This window comes from Stegostoma tigrinum, chromosome 43 (assembly GCF_030684315.1).
Source record: "Stegostoma tigrinum isolate sSteTig4 chromosome 43, sSteTig4.hap1, whole genome shotgun sequence".
Taxonomy (NCBI): Eukaryota; Metazoa; Chordata; class Chondrichthyes; order Orectolobiformes; family Stegostomatidae; genus Stegostoma; species Stegostoma tigrinum.
In genome coordinates, this window is record NC_081396.1 from 2,999,019 (window position 1) to 3,020,857 (window position 21,839).

The following is a 21,839-nucleotide window of genomic DNA, read 5'->3' on the forward strand; positions in this document are numbered from 1 at the left end:
ACACGTGGAACAGGTGAATGAGTTCTCCCTTGTGTGAACAGGTTGATATTGAATTAGACCTTTGGAGCTCTTAAAACTTTTCCCACCATCAGAACATTTCAAATGTCTATTCTTAGTGTGACCCCACTGGTGTGGGACAAAGCTGGATTATCAAGCATATCCCTTACCAAACATGGAGCGGGTGAACAGTCTCTCTCCAGAGTGACTGCATCCATGAGCTTACAGCTGGCCTAAGTATTTGGATCTCTTCACACAATCCGCACATTTCCACGGTTTTTCCACAGTCCTGATCTCCTGGCATCACTTCCACTTGAATGATCTGTTGAGTCCGTGACCATACATACAAAGTGTGTACAGTTTCTCTGCACTGTAGTTTTTTTTCAGAATGTTAACTGGATATCGTTAAGAAATTTTTGCAGTCAATTCACTGGAACATTTGTGTGTGAGAGTGAGTGAGTGAGTGAGTGAGTGAGTGAGTGTGTGTGTGTGTGTGTGTGTGTGTGTGTGTGTGTGTTGGTGATTTAACAGTCACACTGAAGTTTGAAATCTTTTCCCACAGACAAAGCAGACAAATTTTTTTTTCCTTCAGGGCCTGATGAATTGAGTGACTCTGTTGGATCTTGATATAATGTTTGATTTGACTCTCCCATCTTCACATTCTTCCTTGAAATTACTCTATAAAACAATTTGCAAATATCATCACATTCTGTACAAATTGTCTTGGAACAAATGAATCCTGTTCCTGAGAAACATTTTCCCCTGTTGCACATCCCCTCCCAAACATATGATCCAATCATACTAAAACATAAAAACCCATCACAAAAGCAAAAGGAACATTCCTGACTAAACCAGGTTGTTGATCCTATTATCTATGAGACGTCATGTATCTGAAAGTGTCAATTTGTGGTGGGAGGTACCTTGCTGACTGGGGGACACCACAAGCTCCCTATCTCGAGGCTGGTCAGACAAGACAGATGATACACTTTACTGCTACTGTGCATCAATCTTGAAAAAAGTGAATGTTGAAGGCAGTGGGCAGTCAAAAATGCTGTTTTGTCCCAGATGGTGTCAAGCTTCTTGAGCATTGTTGAAGCAACACTCACCCAGACACGTGGAGATTATTCATATACACGTGACTTCTGTCTTGTAAATGATGGACAGAGTTTGGGCAGTCAGGAGATGAGTTGCTTACTGCAAGATTTCTAGCCTCTGTCCTGATCTCGTCGCAACTATATTTGTATGGTTTGTCCCATTCAGTTTCTGGTCAATGGTAGCCCCCAGGAAACTGATAATAGAGAATTCAACAATGGTAATGTCATTGAATGACAAGGACCAATACTCAGATTCTTGGAAGATGGTCCTTGCCAGGCACTTATGTGACAAGAATGTTACTTGCCAGTTGTGCTGATTTTCTCATACTCTGCAGGTCTTGCTTTATACGGATATGTACTACTTTAGTATCTGAGCAGTCGCAAATGCCGAGTGTTGTGTAATCATGAATCAATATCTCCACTTCTGGAGGGATGTCATTGAATAAGCAGCTGAAGATGGTTGAATCAACAACAGTACCCTGTACTCTGGCTCAGAAGGCCTGGATTCTCAAGTCCCCCGTGCTCCAGCGGTGTGGTATAAGACGCCGACACAGGCTGATTAAAAAAAATCCCTGCAGAGAAGTCGTGGGATTAAAGTAGACTGCTGTTTGTTGCAAATGTTACGTGGAGATGAAGCGACTGAGGAAAAAGCTACTCCCAGGGCGCTGCACCTCCCGGGCACTGGGTTTTGAAGAAGGTGCACATTAGATTAGAGTCCTTAATTCGTGTTTTTTTCTCTCACTGCACGGATACTGCCAGACCTGCTGGATGCCTCAAGCACTTTCTGTTTTGCTGTTCGATTTCCAGCATCTGCAGGATTCATTGTTCAGCGCCGTCCGGATCCGTGACGTAAACAATCCGAATGCGCATGCGCCTAGCTTGGGACAAGATGGCGGTTGATTACCTTGGGCCGTACCCGGGGAGAAGACCCGAAACGGCAGTTTTTTTAAGGCTCCTGCCTCTCACTGGAGCGGATTATAAACCCTGTCCGTCCATTCTCCAGTTCATCCCTCCTCTGCTTCCTGGCCCTTACCGTTTGTGAAGGAGAATCTCACCTTCGCTTCCACGGCGCATCGCCGCTGTGTTGTGTGTAGGGACCCCTCATCCCCGCGGGGATTTCTGGGTACGTAACCCGCCATTGAATTTGTACTGCAGACTGATTCTAATGAGTTCATGTTTTTCTCCTTCCTGTATTTCAAGTCTCTACTAATCAACTAACTGCTGGAAGAGCCAAGTTAGCGGACAGAAAGACATCGTTACCTGGGACTCATCTATAAAATCTCCCAAACCCACTCTCTACAACATAGCCTTGAAATTTAAATACTTCATCCCTTGAATTACATTGTAAATTCCTATCCTGAACTAATGGTGATGGATTTTTTGTCTCTTCTGAATTTCACTCTAAACTGATCCTTTTTGTTTTGCTTTCGCAGTTTACAGAGAAATATAAGATTCAAAATTTCTGGGTGTTTTTTCTGATTCCAGTTCTGGCATCTTCCCAGCCGCAAGATACAGCAGGAGATTTTACATTTAATAATGATGAAATTGTTTCAGAGGTGAGTATTCTTGAGTATTCATCTGCAATGCAATGCTTATTTTAATAGAATCTCCACAGTGTGGAAACAGGCCATTCAGCTCAACAAGTCCACACCAACTCTCTGAAGAACATCTCACCTGATTCGCCCTCCCCCCATCCTATTCCTGTACCTCTACATTTCCCATGGCTAATCCATCTAACTTACATATCCCTGGACACTATGGGCAATTTAGCTTGGCCAGTGCATCTAACCTGCACATCTTTGGCTGATCTTGCTGTGCTGTGATTCATGGGTCTGGGACTGGTGTGACCCCTTTACTGTGGATTTGAACCCATGTCCAGCCATTGCTATATTTCATCTCTATCCTCCCTGATCATCTAACCTCCTCTACCTTTGATAAGAGTGTTTTAGCCCAATGTGATAGTTTATCTTTGTTTCTTCTGATCATACCTAAATGAGGGTTCCATCACTGCCCATCCCCCAGCTATTTGAACACATATCACTTCTCTTGCGTCCGCACAGGCCTCACTCAAACAGCCCTGTAACCCTCCAGTGCTCCTGCTTGCTTCTATTCTTTGTGTTCCCTCTTTCTCCCACCTTGCTCCCTGTTACACTGTCTGCTCTGTTCTCTGCTCTTACTTTCCAGCTCCTTTCTCTCTTTCTCTTTCTGTCTCTCTCTCTCGTAGGTTCTCTCTTCCTTTTTGTTCTGTTTTAAATCAATTTCACAGGATGTTGGAAGGGGAGAGACCATTAAGAAGCTCTTATTGTGGGACTAGTTTCAGCTGATCATCTGACCTCACTGTACATCAGAAAGTTCACACTGGGAAAAGACCGTCTTGCACGAAGTTTGGGAAGAGATTCATTCAGTCATGCCATCTGCTGAGACTCCAGTGAGTTCACTCTGGGAAGAGACCGTTCAGCTGCACCAAGTCTGGAAAGAGATTCTCTAAATCATCTGTCCTGCAGACTCAAACAGTGAATTCGCATGTAGCCAAGGCCAGGAAGACCCAGGCCAAACATCATTGCTATAGATGATTGTGTGAACTGATAATGTCATCCACAGGAGTCTGGGAAAAAGGATCAGAAAAATAAGTTGGAAGGTTGAGAATGAGGTGAATGGAGTAGGGAAAAAATCAAAACAACAGAGTAATTGACCTGAATGACCAGTTTGTTTGTTTCATATTCTAAGTTTTTCAACTAAAACTCCTTTTACAGCATATTCAGAGGATTGTATTTACTGACCAGAATCATGATATCAAGATCTGACACAGCCAATTCTTCAGGATCCGAACATTATCAGCCCCTTGAATGTGGAGAGAAGATTTTAAATATCAGTGTGACAGACACGCACGTGAGTAAGAGTATTCCAGTGGACTGACTGTGGAAAGTACATTAAGTAGTTACTCAGCCTAAAAATAATTACACCATCCATGCTGTCTGCGCATGTCAGTTTCTGTCAGTCACTGAAAATGGAAAGACTCAATGTCACCAACACCATGGAGAAACCATGGAATTGTGGGAAGGGATTCTCTTACCCATCAGATTTGGAAACTCATCAATGCAGTCACACTGGGGAGAGGCCTTTTAGCTGCTCTGTGTATGGGAAGGGATTCACTCAGTTGTCCAGCCTCTACATGCACAATAGCATGTTCACACTGGAGAAAGGCCGCTCACCTGCTCCATGTATGGGCAGGGATTTAATGTGGATCAACCCTCCAGACTTTCGAACAGCTTCACTCTTATGAAAGACCTTTGAAATGTTCTGACCATGAGAAAAGTTTTAAGAGCAGGGGAGAGACTATTCAAATGCAACGTGTGTGGGAAAGGATTCATTCAGTCAACGCATCTCCTGATACACCAACTTGTTCATCCTGATGAGAGACCTTTAAAATATTCTGACTGTTTGAAGCGCTTTAAAAGTAAAAAGGATTTACTGAACACCATGGTGCTGTAGTTGGTGAGAAACTGCTTATCTGCTCTGTGTGTGGGAAGGGATTCACTTGTTCTTCCTACTTCGTCCTACCTTCTAACGCATCAACTTGTTCACACTGATGAGAGACTTTTTGGGCGTCCTGACAGTGAGAAGAAATTTAAAAGCAGAAAACATCTTCTTAAATACTATTACATTCACACAGCGGAGAGGCCATCTCCCTGCTCTGTCTGTGGGAAAGGATTTACTCAATTATCCCATCTGCTGAGACACTACCGAGGCTGTTCTCCTGTGTTGAGTGTGTGCAGGAATTTGTTGATTCATTCAACCTTCTGATCCAGCAGCAGGTTCACACTGGGAAGAGGCTGTACACCTGCTTCCTGTGCGGCAAGAGATTCACTGAATCATCCCACCTCACAACACAGCAACTTGTTTGCACCTTCCCAATGTTCTGACTCGAGAAGGGGTTCAAAAATAAACGGAATCTGCTGAAACATCAACATATTCACACTGGGGAGAGACCTTTCATTTGTTGTACATGCAGGAAAGGATTCGTTCGGTCACACAATCTCCTGAGACACCAGCAACTTTGCCTGAGAGAGCAGCAATTAGATTCTGCTGTTAACTCTGTCCAGGACTGAATCTTATCTGGCTGCCCATTTCCAGTGGGATTTCTACATCTTTGTGGTATACATATCAAGGATTTAGATTTCAGTTAGTGGTCAGATGAAGCAGTTTGTAAATATCACAGAAGTTGGCCGTGTGGTGGACAATGAGGAAGAAAACTGCAGACTGCATGATGTCAATAGATGACTCAAGCAGACAGAGACATGGCCAACGGGATTCATTCTGGAGATAATTAATCTGGGAGGGCAGGGGCGAACAGGACAAGTAAATGCACAATAATTGTTTGGATAATGAGGAGCGTGGAGTAACAGCAAGCAGTCCGAGTGATGTCCACAGATTCCCCAAAGGTGGCCGGAGAGGCCGATAAGAAGGTCAGTAAGGTGTTTGGTTGAGCTGAGAATGTGAGAGCAGGGAGACAATGCTGGTACTTTAGAAAATGCTGGTGAGAGCAGAGCTAGAGTACTGAGGGCAGTTCTGGTTGCCATTTGAATCAACAAGAACCTGAAACAGGATTAATTATCGTATTCTCTCTGAAATTGATTTCAGTTTTAATAGAATCCCCCTACAGTGTGGAAACAGGCCATTCATCCCATGGAGTCCACACTGACTCTCCAAGGAGCAACCTCACCTAGTCCCAACCCCCATAGCCTGTCCCTTTAACCTTTATCCCTATCTGCATTTCCCACGGCCAATCCACCTAGCCTTTACATCCCTGGACATAAGGACAATTTAATATGATCTATCCACTTAACCTGTTTGGACTGTGGGTGAAAACTAGAGCACCCAGAGAAAGCCCATGCAGATCCAAATCCACCCCAACCCTCCGAGGAAAATCACAGACTGACCCATCTCCCCCACCCTATATTTCCCATTGCCAGCACTCTGACATAAACATCCCTAGACACGACGGAACAGAAAAGCAAATCCACCTAACTTGCACAACTTTGGACTGTGGGAGGAAACCCACACAGACACAGGGAGAATGTGCAAACTCCATCCAATTGCCTGAGGGTGCAGTCAAACTCAGGTCCCTGGCACTGTGAAGCAGCTGTGCTAACCACTGAGCTGCTGTAGCATTCAATTAATGATTTTATTTATATAACTACAGTCAGTGTTCAATTCATGAAATGTGGCTGATGAAGATTAAACTAATCTACAAGATATTGTAACAGTGAAATGTCAGAACTTTTCCAGCCAATTAAAATATGTAGTGTTCATTGTATTGATTAAGAGAAAAACATTATGGTTAACTTCCTCCTAAATGAGATGCCTTCTGCATAAGAGAAGTTGATTGTTGAGTCAATGATGAATCTATCCTTGTTATAATCTGAAGTTTATTTTGGTCAAGTTAACAAGCAAAAACAGGCAGGGTATCCCAGTCTCATAGAGTGCACTTCCAGTTCCATGTAGGAAAACCTGGATAATTGGATTTGCAGCACTGAAACAGATCCTTCGTCCCAAACCATTGATGCTGACTAGGTTCACTAAACTGAACTAGTCCCATTTGCCTGTTTTGATGTATATCCCTCTGTAACTTTCCTATTCACGTACTTATCCAAATGTCTTTTAAATGTTGCAATTGCACCTGCCTCCACCACTTCCTGTGGCAGCTTGGTCCATACATGAACACACTGTGCGAAAAAGCTGCCCCTGGGGACCCTATTAAATCTTTTCCCCTCACCTTAAATACATGTTCTCCAGTTCTGAACTGGGAAAAAAAAGACCTTGGCTATTCACCTTCTCTACGTCCCACATGATTTTGTAAATCTCTATAACATCACCCCTCAACCTCCCCAGTTGGACTGAAGTTTAATATTCGAGAGAAATGTCAAATAAATCATCTTTGCTTCAAACATGTCACTGCGAAGAGGGTTTAATATCACCTGGATCTCAGAAAAGACAATCTCGGGGAGGACCATACAGCAGCAGCAGAACATCAGCCTGTACACATCCTTCAGGGTCACGCTGAGGGGGCCAAATAGCACTTTGGTCTTCCTCGTCACTTTACTGACAGCAAAGCCCCAGGGTTGGTTCAATCTGCAGTGTATAAGAAATGTGTCCCAAACGCTGTCTTCTATAGCTCAGAGCTCTTAGACACGGAACAGAACCTCATTTCTAACTGAGTTTGTAGTCAGGAAGAACAATGGTGAATGCTAGAAATGTGTTTCAATCAGAGTTTAGTGTAAAACTGTGATCTTTTCCTAACTGGAAGTGAACCTGTAGGTTTCAGTTTCCCCTATAACCGTAAAGGTAAAACAGTGTTTAGCAACTAGGCTGAGCTAGAGATTATATTTCACCAAGAGTATGACTATGGGGGAGGTTGACAAAACGTTAACTTTCATTTTTAAATAACTACACAGAACATATATTGATTGATTGGAAAGGTTGTGATTGGGGTTAATGTTGATGATGGGAGCTATTCATTCTGAAGGAGTCTGAACTGAAATTGTCACCATTAATTTATCACTTTCAGATGATGCAGGACCTTTCCACATCTTTCGGTTTTCCAGGATTTCTGATGGATGATAGCCAAGTCGCGAGTGACTTTACCATTAGGTTTGGTTAGAGTTTTATTTCTGTAAACCCTTCCCTCCTCACACCCTATGAAGATAATTTGCAGAAGGGCTCATCCCTGTCAGTGCAGGATAGAGATTCAGAGCAAGCAATTCCAGTTTGCATCAACGTTTTCTCCTCCTATCGTTCACGGAAAGAGCCCAAGCCCGAGCCCTTTCCACTGGCTGAACCACTAGCGTTCGGTATTCCAGGCTTGAGGCCTATACAGGCTGTTTCTGCAGTCTCCAAGCTACCCTCCAACTCTATCCTGCCCGCCCCACTCACCTGGTGCTGCTCTGGTGCCACACAGAAGGTTGGTTAGTCAATTAAAAATGTTTAGGATTGTTGGATCCTTGTCAGCATGGATTAGAAGTTGGTTAAAACAGAGGGTAGGTACAGATGGGCATTCCTCAGATTTAAGATGAGTTGAATGTGGTGTTCCTCAGGGATCAGTGTTGGCACTGTTTTATTTTTCTGTTTTATATAAACTACTTGGAGATGGGTTTTGAGGCAAAATCTTGAAATGTGCAGATGACACTAAACCAGGGAGAATAGTGAATTGTGAGAAAGATGCTGAGAGACTTCAGACAGATTTTGACAAGTTAGCCAAATGGGCAGACACTTGGCAGATGAATTTCAATGCAGAGGAATGTACATGTTGCACAGTGCAGGCTCGATGGTACAACTTTGAGGGAAAATACAGGAGCAGAGTGACGTTGAGGTTCATGTGCAAGATTCCTTTCAGGTGGCCAAGCAAGTTGAAACAGTTGTAAAGATAGCTTGCAGGGTCGTTGGGTTTATACAAAGAGACATAAAGTGCAAAAGTAAGTAAATGATGCTACAAGTCTGCAAATGTTTGGCCAGACCAAATGTAGAGTGTTGTGTTCAGTTCTGGGCACCTTATTTAGGGGAAGATGTTAAAATCATGGATCAAGTTCAAAGGAGAATTACTAGAATAATACCAAGAATGAAGGATTTTAGATGCAAGGAAAGATTAGATAAATTGGGCTTATTCTTCTTGGAGCAGAGAAGATTAAGAGTTGACCTTATTGACCTAAATGACTTTACTAAAATTCTGAACAATTTTGACAGATTAAAAGAAAGAGTATTCTGTTTCCACAGGTTGGCATGTCAGTAACTAGGCGTCAAAACTTTATGATTATCAGGAAGCAATCTGGGAGTGAAATGAGGACAACTATCTTTACTCAGAGTGTTTAGGTTTTTGTGTGCTGTCTGGGGAGTGGTAGAGGTGGATTCTATAGGATGTGTCAAAAGAGAGCTGGATATATATTGGAAAGTAATGAAGTTATAGGGTTATGGAGAAAGGACTGGAGAAAGAAACAAGCTGGCTAGCTTTCTTGGGCATCAATATAGACACAATTGTCAAATGGCCTCCTTCTACTTAAATCCTACGATTCTGTGGGCTGCAGAATTTTGTCTGAATGTTTATCGTAATGAAATCTACCAGCAATGTTCAAAAGTGATTTGCACTTTATCTCAATAAGGAAAGGTTTTCAGGGTGACAGAGAAGGAAAAGGGTATTGGGACAGAATGGCAGCATTTTCAGAGATATCAGCACACTGGGCCGAATGGCTACCTTCTGTGCTGTGAAGATTCTGTTGAACAGGTTTATGATGAATGGTGATTTAATTATTTACTCAGTTCCTTTTTCATTAGTTGTTTAATTAGTTGTTTCTTCCTTCAATTATTGGATAGTAATTTCACCAAAAATCGCCATTAACATGTAAAATAGCACAATTGATATAATTAATAATCAGAGTCGTATTACTTCAGTAATCAGGATCCTGTTACAGTAAAGTCATTTGCCAATTGAAAAAGATGAATAAATTGAATATTTTTGCATTAATAATCAATCCAAGTATACTAATAATTTATTATTAATATCCCTGCTGCCTCTTCTTCCTCATTGATCAGCAACAGACCTTTCAGCCCAAACAGTCCATGTCAAACGTAATCCCAAGCTAAACTAGTCCCACCTGCCTGCTCTTGGCCCATACCCCTCCAAACCTTTCCCATTCATGCCCTTACCCAAATGACTTTTAAAGATTGTAATTGCACCCAGATCCACCACTTCCTAAGGACGTTCATTCCCACGTGAACCACCCTCTGTGTAAAATTTTGCTCCTCATGTCTTTTCAAACCTTTCTCCACTCACCTTAAAAATGTGTCCCCTAGTCTTGAAGTTTGACATACTAGAGAAAAGACAACTACCATTAACTCTATCTATACCCTCATTACATTATACATTTCCATAAGGTTGCCTCTCAATCTCCTACACTCCATGATAAAAGTCCTGGCAACATCGTGGTAAATCTCTTTTGAACCCTCTTGATAATATCTTTCCTTTAACTGGGCAACCAGGACTGGACACGTTATTTCAGAAGTGGCCTCACCAACATCCTGCACAACCTCATGCTCAACTCCTATTCCCAAAGGATTCAGCAATGAGCACAAGCATACCAAATGACTTTTTAACCACCCTTTCTATGTGTGATGCAAACTTCAAAGAATTATGTCTCTGCATCCATCCCTAGATCCCTCTGTTCTATAACAGTACCTAAAGCCCTACCATTAAGTGTATAAGCCCGGCCCTTGATTGTTGTTCCAATATGCAATACCTCACATTTATCCAGATTGAACTCTAGCTGCCATTTTTCAGTCCATTGACCCATTTAATTAAGATCCCTTTGTAATCTTAGAAAACTTTCACTGTGTACTATGCCACCAATTTAGATATCTTCTTCAAATTTCTAACCATGCTTTCTGTATTCTCGTCCAAATTTTTTTTTTTACAAATGACAATCAAATAAGGATCTTGTGGAACACTATAAGTGCCAGGCCTGCAGTCCAAAAAGCAACCCTCCATCATGCTCTCTGTCTCCTGCCGTTAAGCCAATTCTGTATCCAATTAGCAAGCTCATGAATCCCATGCAGAACCTTGTCGAAGGCTTTACAAAGTCCAAGTTAACAACAACTGCTGGTCTTCCCCTACTGCATCCCAAAACCAGCCCAGCTCGTCCCCTCCCCCTACTCCATCCCTAAACCAGCCCAGCTCGTCCCCTCCCCCTACTCCATCCCAAAACCAGTCCAACCTGTCTCCGCCTCCCTATCCTGTGCTTCCTCTCACCCATCCCTTCCTCCCACCCCAAGCCGCACCTCCATCTCCTACCTACTAACCTCATCCCACCTCCTTGACCTGTCCGTCCTCCCTGGACTGACCTATCCCTTCCCTACCTCCCCACCTATACTCTCCTCTCCATCTATCTCCTTTTCTCTCCATCTTCGGTCTGCCTCCCCCCTCTCTGTTTCTTTCAGAACCCTCTCCCCATCCCCCTCTCTGATGAAGGGTCTAGGCCCGAAACGTCAGCTTCTGTGCTCCTGAGAGGCTGCATGGCCTGCTGTGGTCATCGGGCTTCGCACTTTGTTATCTTCAGTTGAGGTGTAGATTTGTTTTCAAGATATTTCATCTGCAGAGGGAGAAATTATTGACATTGCCGCAACATTTGGTCACCACAGCTTTCAGATAATTGGCAAATAATGCATGGTAAAAATGTGAAGATTGTTTTACTCAGCAATTTCCAAGTATTTGGAACAGTCTGAGCAACACATGGGTGCAAATGCAGCAGTTATTCTCAAAATAGAATTGGAATTAACTTTTTTAAGGAAAGATATTGGCTATGGGCAAAAGGCAGGGGAATTGTGATAGAGTTACAGCGTTTCTCGAGTGGTCGAGTACAGCCCCAGTGGGCCGAATGGCCAATAGCCAGCCCCCTGCGCTCTGTGACACTGCACCATTCACTGTGAATTATAAATCTCATCCCGGGGTGAGAGCGGAAGGATCCTGCCACACACGTCACAACGAAAACCTGACTGATTGACGGCATATCACTGACCAATAGGTGAAGAGTGGGCGGGAGTGACTGCCTTATTGGGTGGGAATGAGGGGCGGGGCGAGCAAGACCACACGTGATGATTAACGCTGATGGCGCCGTGTGGCTGTGAGGGATGCCTGCGTGAGTGCGAGCGAAATGGGAAGTGTGGGGAGAAACAGCGGAGACCAGGCGAAAAGGTGGGATCATTGCGGAGTCGGAGGTTTTGCGAGCACCCGGTGTCGGCTGCCAAAGCCAAATTTAAAAACTCTCGGTCCTGCATGTACAGCGAACGGGAAAACCGCTTTGGGCCTCACGTGGTGATCGGTCTCTGGCTTCTGCTGCCATCTTTATTAGGGGCAAGGTGCAGCAGTGCGCATGTGTCTGTTGCATTCTGGTTAAGGGCGGGGCCGTTTGAAGAGGTGTATTTACATAGCGACCTGAAACCAAGAGAAATGTTTGTCTTTTCACTATTTTCATCCTGGACTGACAGCAATTTTTCTCTTGTGCACTCATTTTACAGGATATTAATTAAGAATAATTTGCAGACTGGAATATCGAAAACGTTCTGGTAGTCAGAGGAGTCATCAGGATCTGAATATAATTGGCATTTCACTGTCGAAAGTAAAAGGTTTGTCTGTGGGGAAAGTATCTCCGATATATTGGTACCTCTTTAAAAACAGCAAGATGTTCAATAACAGAAGTTGCTGGAAAAGCTCAGCAAGTCTGGCAGCATCTCTGAAGAAAAATCAGAGTTAACGTTTCCGGTCTGGTGAGTTCTGAGGAAGGGTTACTAGACCCGAAACGTTAACTCTGATTTTTCTTCACTGGTGCTGCCAGACCTGCTGAGCTTTTTCAGTAACTTCTGTTTTTGTTCCTGATTTACAGTTCTTTCAGTTTTTATTCAGGAAAGTGTTCAATTCGTGGTTAGATCGTCCCTGGGTTATGTGCTCGGTTCTGGGGCCTGCAGCTGGGGAAGAAAATGTTGGCCTGAGGGGGTCGTCACAGAATGATCCAATTACACCTTGTCTGTTTGAAACATCTGTCATATTTCGCCCCAGTCACCCACTTCATGGCTTAACCTGTAAATTCCTGAATCTCAAATACCTGAAAACCTTTTTTAAAATTCCTTATGGACTTTGAATTCCAGTATCCTTTTCATGTGGAATGTCCAGATCCTGAACCTGATTGAAGCCCATTGTGAGTCTGGAGAGTTAGAAAAGGCTGAACTGGAAGATGAGATGTTGCTTCTTGAGCTCCCACTGAGCTGCATTAGAACAGTAAAGGAGGCTGAGGTCAATGTATGTGTGAGCAGACACTTAAATTAACAAGGCAGCACTGAGAGTGCACCTTGGCTCAGTGAGAGTGCGCAAGAGTTGGGTGAAAACAGAGTGAGGTGAGACATGGAGAAGGTGAAGCTAAAAGATTGAGTGTGGTGCTCAATCTTAGTTTGCAGTTCAGAAAGTGATACAGTCTCAATGGGAACAGCCAATTGATAAGTGATACTTGCAAGAAGATTTTCTTAGTTTTTGAGCTTAATATGTCAGTTTCTGTAAAGGAAGTGGTTTTCGATTATAATAGAAATGTTTGAAATAAAGTAAGATCCTTAGTTCAATTAAATTCTCTTGAAAGAAGTAACTTTGTTAACTTACAAAGAAGTCATGACTGGAGACCTGAGACCGTTGGTATGTACCTCTCTCACAATGTGGGAATTGAGAGAGAACCAGGTGTCGCTTACCACTACGTGTGCAGAAAGTGTGTCTATCTGCAGCTACTGGCTAACCGCTTTTTGGAGCCAGAGCTGTTGTCGGAATCACTGTCGAGCATCCATTGCACTGAGAATGTCATGGACAGCACGTTTAGTGAGTTGGTCACACCGCACATTACAATTATGCAGGCAGAAAAGGGATGAGTGACCCTAAGATAAAAAAAAGGCTCAGGAAGGAAGTGCAGGGGTCCCCAGTGGCCATTTCCCCCTCCCCCAAGCAAATTTACCACTTTTGATATTGTTTGGGGTGGCCTTCAGGGGGAGGAGGGTGGGGAGTGAGTAACAGCCAAGTTCATGGCACCACGGGTGGCTCAGCTGCACAGAATGGGAGGAAAACAAGTGCCAGGGCTATAGTAATGGGGGAGTCGATAGTCAGGGATACAGCCAGGCACTTCTGTGACCATACACGTGTATCCAGAATGGTATGTGATCTCTTGGTGCCAGAATCAGGGATATGGAGTGGCTGCAGGACATACTGGAACTGGGCAGTGAATAGCCAGTAGTCATGGAACATGTAGGCGTCAATGGCATAGCTGCACAAAAGGATGAAGGCTTGCAAACTGAATACAGGAAGATAGAAGATACATTATTTGACTTGAAGTCCTGACTTTTAATGTTAGACTTATTCCCAATGCTACTTGCTAGCGAGAGCCAGAATGTGAGGATAAATTAGATGAATATGTGGCTGGAGAAATGGTGTACCAGAGAACAGTTTAGATTCTTGAGGCATTGAGACCATTTCTGTGGACGTTGGGACCTGTACAAGCCTGGGCAGAGCTGGGACGAGACTCCTCATTTTCCTTGTACGAGATCCTTGGGTGGGGTTTTCTAACAAGCATGGCAGGGGAATGGGAAACAAAGTGTAGCCTTCGATGGGTCAGATTCAGATCAGGAAATAAGAGGTAGAATATTACTAGTGCTGCGTTCAGCAGCTCCGAGAGACACAAGAAAGGATCTTGAGTAGGTTTGTAGCTTGGTTTGTGGATATTGTGGTTGGCATGTTAGTTTGCAAATGTTTCATTACCCTGCTGGATAACATCATCAGTGCAGCCTCTGATGAAGTATTGTTGTATTTTCCCGCGCGATATTCAAACTCTGGGGTCCATTGGAATTGATAACCCGGAAAAGAGGTAATCTTTGCTGTGGTGTGTATATAGGGTCTTGTTTATTGATGGCCTGCTTGATATAGAACGAGGCCTCCAGTAATTCCCATGCTCGTCTCTGTTTGTCCTGTCCTAGCATCCTGACATTGTTCCAATTGAACTGGTGATTCTCTTTGTCTGTGTGTATGGACACAAATGAGCATTGGTCTGTCTTTTCACTGCCAGTTCGTATTCGTATATTCTTACAGCCCGTTTCATTCCTGATCTATCCAATGTAATATTTGTCACAGTCCTTGCATGGAGTTTAATATATTACATTGGTTCTGTCCATAATGGGTAAGGAGTCTGTGGTCCTTGTGAGCAGTTGACATAGGGTTGATGTAGTTTGTGTGCTGCTTTAATGCCCAGTGGCCATAGGAGTCTTGTGGTCGGTTCAGATATGTTCTTGATGAACAGTAACGTGACGAGTAGGTCAGGGCGTACTGTATCTTCCTGTTGTCGCTTGTGTGACAGGCATCATTGGATCCAGCTGTTTGGGTATCCATTGTCTCCAGATACTTAGTGGAGATATTCTTCATTTTGGCATAATTCTAGGTTGCTGCAGGGTGTTGTGGTTCATTTGAACAGTGTTTTTATGCAACTCTGTTTGTGGGTGTTGGGATGCTTACTGTTGAAATTTAGGACTTGATCTGTGTGTGGCCTTTCTGTATACTTTGTCAGAAATTCCCCATTGGCCTTGCGTTCTGCCATCACGTTGAGGAATGGGAGCTGTTTGTCTTTTTTTCTCCTTCTCTGGCGAATTTGATCCCAGTAAAAATGTTGTTTATAAGTTGGCGTGTTTTGTCCAGTTTAGTCTGTTTGATGACGAAAGTATCATCCATGTATCGGATCCATAGTTTGGGTTAGATCTTCGGAAGGGCCATGCTTTTGAGTCTCTGCATCACTGCTTCTGCTATTCGCCCAGAGATGGGTGACCTCACAGGTGTCCCATTGATTTGTTCATAGATCTGGCTATTAACGATAAAGTGGGCTGTGACGCATAGGTCCAGTAATTTCAGCATGTTGTCTGTGGAGATGGTGTTACTCAGTCCAGTTCTTTCAGTAGTGTTGCTAGTATTTCTCTTGCTAGTGGTATGTCAATCGATGTGATTAGGGCAGTAATGTCAAAGGACACCATGGTTTTGTCCTCGTCTATTCTTATGTCTTTGAAGGTTTTGAGGAACTCTGAGGCTGAGTGGATTGAATTGTAGATGTCAGCTTTAGTCTTTGCTGTGATTCATTGACTAACCTGTGTGTTGGTGTGCCTGGGAGGGAGACTACGAGTCTGAGGATTACTTCTAGTTTGTATACCTGTAGAGTCGGGAGGCTGTAGAATCGGGGCATGGTTGTCCCTTCAAAGTAGTCTGTTTTGTTGATTTGTCCAGTGTGTTTGAGACTCTTTAGCACGTAGACGATTTTATTTCCCAGTATGTGTTAGTGTCTGCTCATAGAGTCTGTGCTTTAGTAATATAGTTTCATTTGTTAAGAATTACTGTCATGCGTCCTTTGACCGCTGGTAGGATTATGATGTTTCTTTCTTTTCTCAGTCCTTTCGGGGCCTTCCTTTCTGTTGTGTTGAGAGTGTTCAGTTCATTCCTTCTGTCAGTCTTAGTACCACTGTCTGTCTTATGGTTTGTTGTGTTTCTTCATTGCCACTGGTCTTCCGTGTGGATCCTAGTGTGGCTGGAAATTATGTCTTGTTAGCGTCTCTGTGGTAGTAATTGAGTCCACGTACTCGTACGGCTTTCTCTGTGTCTGTTAGTTTTCTGTCAGATAGCTTTCTTATCCAAGTGTCTGATCTATGGCTGTCATTTTGGTTGGTTAGTTTGGCTGGTTTTTCTTGGTTTTGGACTTTTTGTTCACTGATGTTAATGGATTGTTCTAAGTCTGTTGTCCACTGTGCGTTGATTGCACCTAGGTATAGGGATTTTTGGCGCATAACTTCCCTGTCATGTCTGTGGATTCGATTGTGGGTGTCATCAGTTAGGACGTTCCCCATTCTGCGGCCGTTGTGCTCTGCTGTCCTGTGTGCCTGTGGGCTGTTGATTTGGAGGTTTGCATCTAACACTGCATGGTCGTACCTGGTTCCTGAGGCATCTGTGTAGGAAGCAGAGTTGCTCACGGGTAGTGCTGTGTTGTTGGTGTAGGTTTCTCATTTCTGGGTTCTCCACCAAGAAGGCCATCAATAAATACATAGAATTAGACCATGTATACACATCACTGCAAAGAAAGAACCGTCAATGAGGTAATCAACTCCAACACACCCCAGAGTTTAAATAACAAGTGGGGAAAATACAACAGCGCTTCATTGGAGACTGCCCTAATGATGCTTCCCAACAGGTTAACGATACGTATGCAAAGTAACAAACTAGCTCGGCAAGTGAACCAACTGCAACAGAAGGAGGATGAAATGAGAATAGATTCTCTTTTCGTACGCCAGTCCTGAAATCCCAGGAATCAGTTTGGTGAACCTTCTTTACACACACTCTCAATAGTCAGGACATCCTTCCTTGGGAAAGGGGAACGCAGGTGAACACCATATCAAGGTTTGGTCTCACCAGTACCCTTACAGAAAAGTATTCCTGCACTTGTACTTGAATCCTCTCACTATGAAGACCGACGTATCATTTCCATTCTTGACTGCTTGCTGCTCCTGCCTGTTTACTAAAAGAAAGAGTCGCACAGAAAGACAGAACAAAATGCAGTCAGAGTCTTGGATATAAAATTGTTGAACACCATATCCCCATTGTATCCATGCAGGTCATCAAGCAGTTATTTACTCTAGTCCCATTTTCCAGCACTCAGCATGTAACCTACATTGTGATGCCTTGTGTGATCATCTGAACGTTTCTTCAAAGTTGCAATGCTTCATTCATCTGTTACCATTTCAGATGCTGCCAGACCTGCTGAATGTCTGCAGCATTTTCTGATTTGATTTTGTATTTCCACTGTCTTGCCATAGATTTGTACAGCATGCAAGCAGACCCTTTGGTCCAACTCATTCCTGCTGACCAGATATGCTAAACTGATCTAGTTGCTTTTGCCAGCAGTTGGTGTATATCCTCTGAACACTTTTTGTGTTCTTGTGCCCAACTAGATGGCTTTTAGTTGTTGTAATTGTACCTGTCTGCACTACCTCCTTAGGTAGCCTGTTTCATACACACACCGTCCTCTGTGTGAAAAGATTGCCCCTCAGGTCGTTTTTAAGTCTTTCCCCTTCCAACTTTAACCATTGCCCACCAGTTTTGAACTCCCCTACCTTGGGGGAGAAAGACCTTGGCCGTTGTCCCCCTATCCATATCCCTCATGATTTTATAAACCTCCATAAGGTAACCCCCCAGCCTCCGACATGTCAAAGAAGAAAAAACCTCAGCCTATTCAGCCAATCTCTACAGCTCAGTTCTACAATTCCGGCAACAACTTGGTAATTCTTTCCTGAACGCTTTCAAGTTTAACATCTTTCCTACAGCAGGGAGACCAGAACTGAATGCTGTCTTCCAAAATTGGTCTAACCAATGTCGAATACAGCCACAGTACGACCTCACAACTCCTATACTTGTTGTACTAACCAGTATAGGCAAGCATTCCAAATATGTTCTTCACCACCTTATTTACCTAAAACTCCCCTTTCAAGGAACCATGCACTTGTTCTTAGCTTTTCAGAGAGATTGAAGGGTATGGGGAGAAAACAGGAACAGGTTTAAATTGTAGATTATATTACCCCTCTGCTTCACATCTGCCTCTCCCACCTCTATCTCTCTGTAGTTTTGAGCAAACACTGACTGGCTCCCTTCGCTGAAGGAGATTTACAAACCAGTTTGATTTTAATCACAATCCAGTATTTTCCCTCCATGTCATCTCCACAACTGACCAGATTAATTGCTGTCAGTTTCACAACCTATATGTTATTCTCGTTTTTCCTAATACTTTTTGATTTGTGTTTGAAAGGCTGATTTTGCAATTAGAGCCATCAAATGAAACTACGTCCAGATCTGACAGTCACTGTATTTATCGTAATTTTGTTATCTCAGGATTTTGAACATCGAAGGAAAAAGCACTGTTCACACTGGGAAGAACTCACATCATGTGTGTCCGGAAGAGTCTGTGGAGATTCCTCTGAAATGTCCAAACGTCAGCTCGGTCACATGAGGGAGAGAATGTGGAAATGTGGGGTTTGTGGGAAGGGATGTCTTTCCCCGTCCAAGCTGGAAATTCACCAACGCAGTCACACTGGGGAGAAGCCATTCACCTGCTCTGATTGTGGAAAGGGATTTGCTCGGTCATCCAACCTGCTAAGGCATGAGCGAGGTCACACGGGGGAGAGACCATTCACGTGTTCCCAGTGTGGGAAGGGATTCAGTGAGTCATCCAGCCTGAGGGTGCACCAACGCAGTCACACCGGAGAGAGACCATTTATCTGCTCTGATTGTGGGAGGGGATTTACTCAGTCATCCAGTCTGCAGATACACCAGCGAGTTCACACGGGGGAGAGACCATTCACCTGCTCTGCTTGTGGGAAAGGATTTGCTCGGTCATACAGCCTGCTGTTGCACCATCGAGTTCACACTGGAGAGAGACCATTCACCTGCTTGGAGTGTGGGAAAGGATTTGCTCGGTCGTCCAGCCTGCTGGAACACCAGCAAATTCACGCTCGGGAGAGACCGTTCACCTGCTCTGCTTGTGGGGAAGGATTCAGTCTCTCGTCTAAACTACTGGAACATCAGCATGTTCACACTGGAAAGAGACGATTCACCTGCTCTGCTTGCGGGAAAGGATTCACTTGGCCATCCAGCCTGGTGCAACACCAGCGCATTCACACCGGGGAGAAACCATTCGCCTGTTCTGAATGTGGAAAAGCGTTCAGTCGTTCATCCAACTTGCAGAGACACCGGCAAGTTCACAGTGTGGAGAAACATTCACTCAGTTAACTCGCCTGCTGGTACCGCAGCCATTTACCACTGTAGAGAGACTGTTCACTTGTTTTGTATGTGGGAAAGGATTTCAAACTTAACACACCAGTGAAATGACACCCATTGGCTCCCATTCACCTATGTTTGTGTTTGTTAATACACCAGCAAATTCACAAAGAACCACAGGTGAATAGTTTTGTTTTTGCATACACCAAGGAAGGAGCCCCTGGTCATTAGGCTATCTGAACTGATGTTTTTAAACTCTGCTGTACTAAAAGGGCTGATATTGTCAACAAACCGTTGCTACAATTGTGTATCTGCAGGATCGTATTTGAAAATAATCACGATGTGACTGCACATCACCATGTTTACACTGGGTAAAGACTGTCCACCTGTATTTTGTTTGTAGAGTGATTTTTGAGGTTCGTCAGGATTGGTTAAACAACAGCGAGTTCCCCAGTAACTGTCAGCATTGGATTTTGATGCTATTGTGATTCAAATCCAAGTCATCCCTTCTTGCCCTATTTCTGATGATGTTGTAAGCACCACTGGTTCAGTTACCCGTTTGGGATAAAAGAAATACAAATCTAAAATTTAATTGCATCAAGTCTTTTTCTTACCTCTAAGGCACTTGGAATGACACAATTAGTACCCTTCACATGTGCAGTTGAGAGAAGGCACACCCAGAGTGAGAGATGTAATGAAATTTCCAGCATTTCATGCTAAGTGCTGTTGGGGCATTTGCAACTTAACTTGGCAAGGAGATGGGATCCTGAGAGAATGTCCAAATGGTAGGAAGAAAAGAGAAGAGAATCAGCAAGTGAGTAAAGAAGACATTGACATTACAGGCCAGTTCAGCTACAAGGGAGTTTGACATGGTTGCATGGCATTGATATTAACGCTGTGAGAGTTGAGGATACAAATTAAAAATGGGATATGATAACATTGCTGTCACTGAGACATGGTTGAGAGAGAGGCAGGATTTGGAAGCTCAATACTCCTGTATACAAGATCTTTATGCAAGACAGTGAAGGAGGCAAAGAAAAGGAGGTGTCGCAATAATGTTTAGGGAATTTAGTACAACACTAAGGAGAGATAACATCTTGGGAAAACTCCTTAAATAAATCCTTATGGATAGAATAAGGAGAGCCGGTCAGGAAGGAACATACAAGGTAAGTGTAACAATAATAGTGTTGTGATAGTGGGGGATTTCACCTTTCCCAACATTAACTGCGGTTGTCGTAGTGTGAAAAGGAGAGAGGAGTTTTTAAAATAGATCCAGTACAACTTTTGAAGTCAGGATGTAAAAGTCCCAAAAAGGAAGACGAAAGTCCTGGACTTAACCTTAGGTAACAAAGGCAGACAAGTGGTTGAAGTATCAGTGGGGGAGTATTTTACAGATGGTTATAAAGAATCAGGATTGGTTATTGAAAAGAACAAGGACACCCCTCAAATCAAAGCACAAAATTGGTTGATTTTAATATGACCAGATGTCATTTGGCAAAGTGCACAGGGAGTAGATAATTTCAGGTAAATAGGCAAGAGGGAACTTAAATGGAGAGAGAAGGAGAGCTGTGACGGGAACATGAATTGATATAGCTAGGTAAAATAAAGGAAAATGCTCATTTCCTTTTGCAGGTGCATTAGTGGATAAACGATAACAATGGAGAGAGAGTTCAGTGGGCCTCACGATCAAATATTTCCCATGATTCATCTCCCTTTATTAGTGAAGCAGACAGAAAGTATTCATTTAGAACTCAGTCTACATCCTCTGGTTCCACACATAGATTACTGCTGTGGTCCTTAAAGAAATTAGAGTAGAGAAAGAGAAGGTTTTGTGTCATCTGGCAGGCTGAAATGTGGATAAACCTCCAAAATCAGGTGAAATATATCCTACATCATTTGGACGATAAGTTGCTGGGATGAAATAGCAGGGGACACTCCATGTTAGAGCTGCCCATGTTTGCTGACAGTAACAGTTACTGATAAGTTTGCTGAATGTGCATAAGATATATAGATGACAGCATTTAACATTTGATTCAGCAAACGCATAAAACACCGATGATAATATAGTCTTAATAGCAACTCCATAAGACCTAGATAATGACATTCATCATTTGACTTTGAATAAGACATGTCATGCAAACTTGTTATTTAACCAATAATTCTAGATATAGATTCTGAATTAGTTATCAAAAAAAGGAGATGCAGACCAGACCACACAGAGGTAACAGTGAGTCCAGTCAATGCAGTATGAAAGCTGCGACTCCCGCGCTCTCTCTCTCGCACTCCCGCCCCTCTCTCTCTCTCGCACTCCCTCCCCCCCTCTCTCTCTCTCGCACTCCCTCCCCCTCTCTCTCTCTCTCTCGCACTCCCTCCCCCCTCTCTCT

General features: G+C 43.4%; 1 protein-coding gene across 7 annotated transcripts; it reads left to right on the plus strand.

Annotated features, from left to right (window-relative positions):
- Window positions 1–1,532: 1,532 nt before the first annotated feature.
- On the plus strand, window positions 1,533–20,047 carry LOC125449110 (gastrula zinc finger protein XlCGF8.2DB-like). Of its 7 annotated transcripts, none has more exons than XM_048524757.1 (6): window positions 1,533–2,214; window positions 2,525–2,647; window positions 3,316–5,557; window positions 7,660–7,742; window positions 12,153–12,260; window positions 18,571–20,047. In XM_048524757.1, the coding sequence occupies exon 6, from the start codon at window positions 18,661–18,663 to the stop codon at window positions 19,465–19,467; it is 807 nt and encodes a 268-aa protein (XP_048380714.1). In that variant the 5' UTR covers window positions 1,533–2,214; window positions 2,525–2,647; window positions 3,316–5,557; window positions 7,660–7,742; window positions 12,153–12,260; window positions 18,571–18,660; the 3' UTR covers window positions 19,468–20,047. The 7 variants fall into 7 exon arrangements, with proteins under 7 accessions (XP_048380714.1, XP_048380713.1, XP_048380716.1 ...); XM_048524756.1 differs by having other exon boundaries at window positions 3,358–5,557; XM_048524759.1 differs by having other exon boundaries at window positions 3,406–5,557.
- Window positions 20,048–21,839: the final 1,792 nt, after the last annotated feature.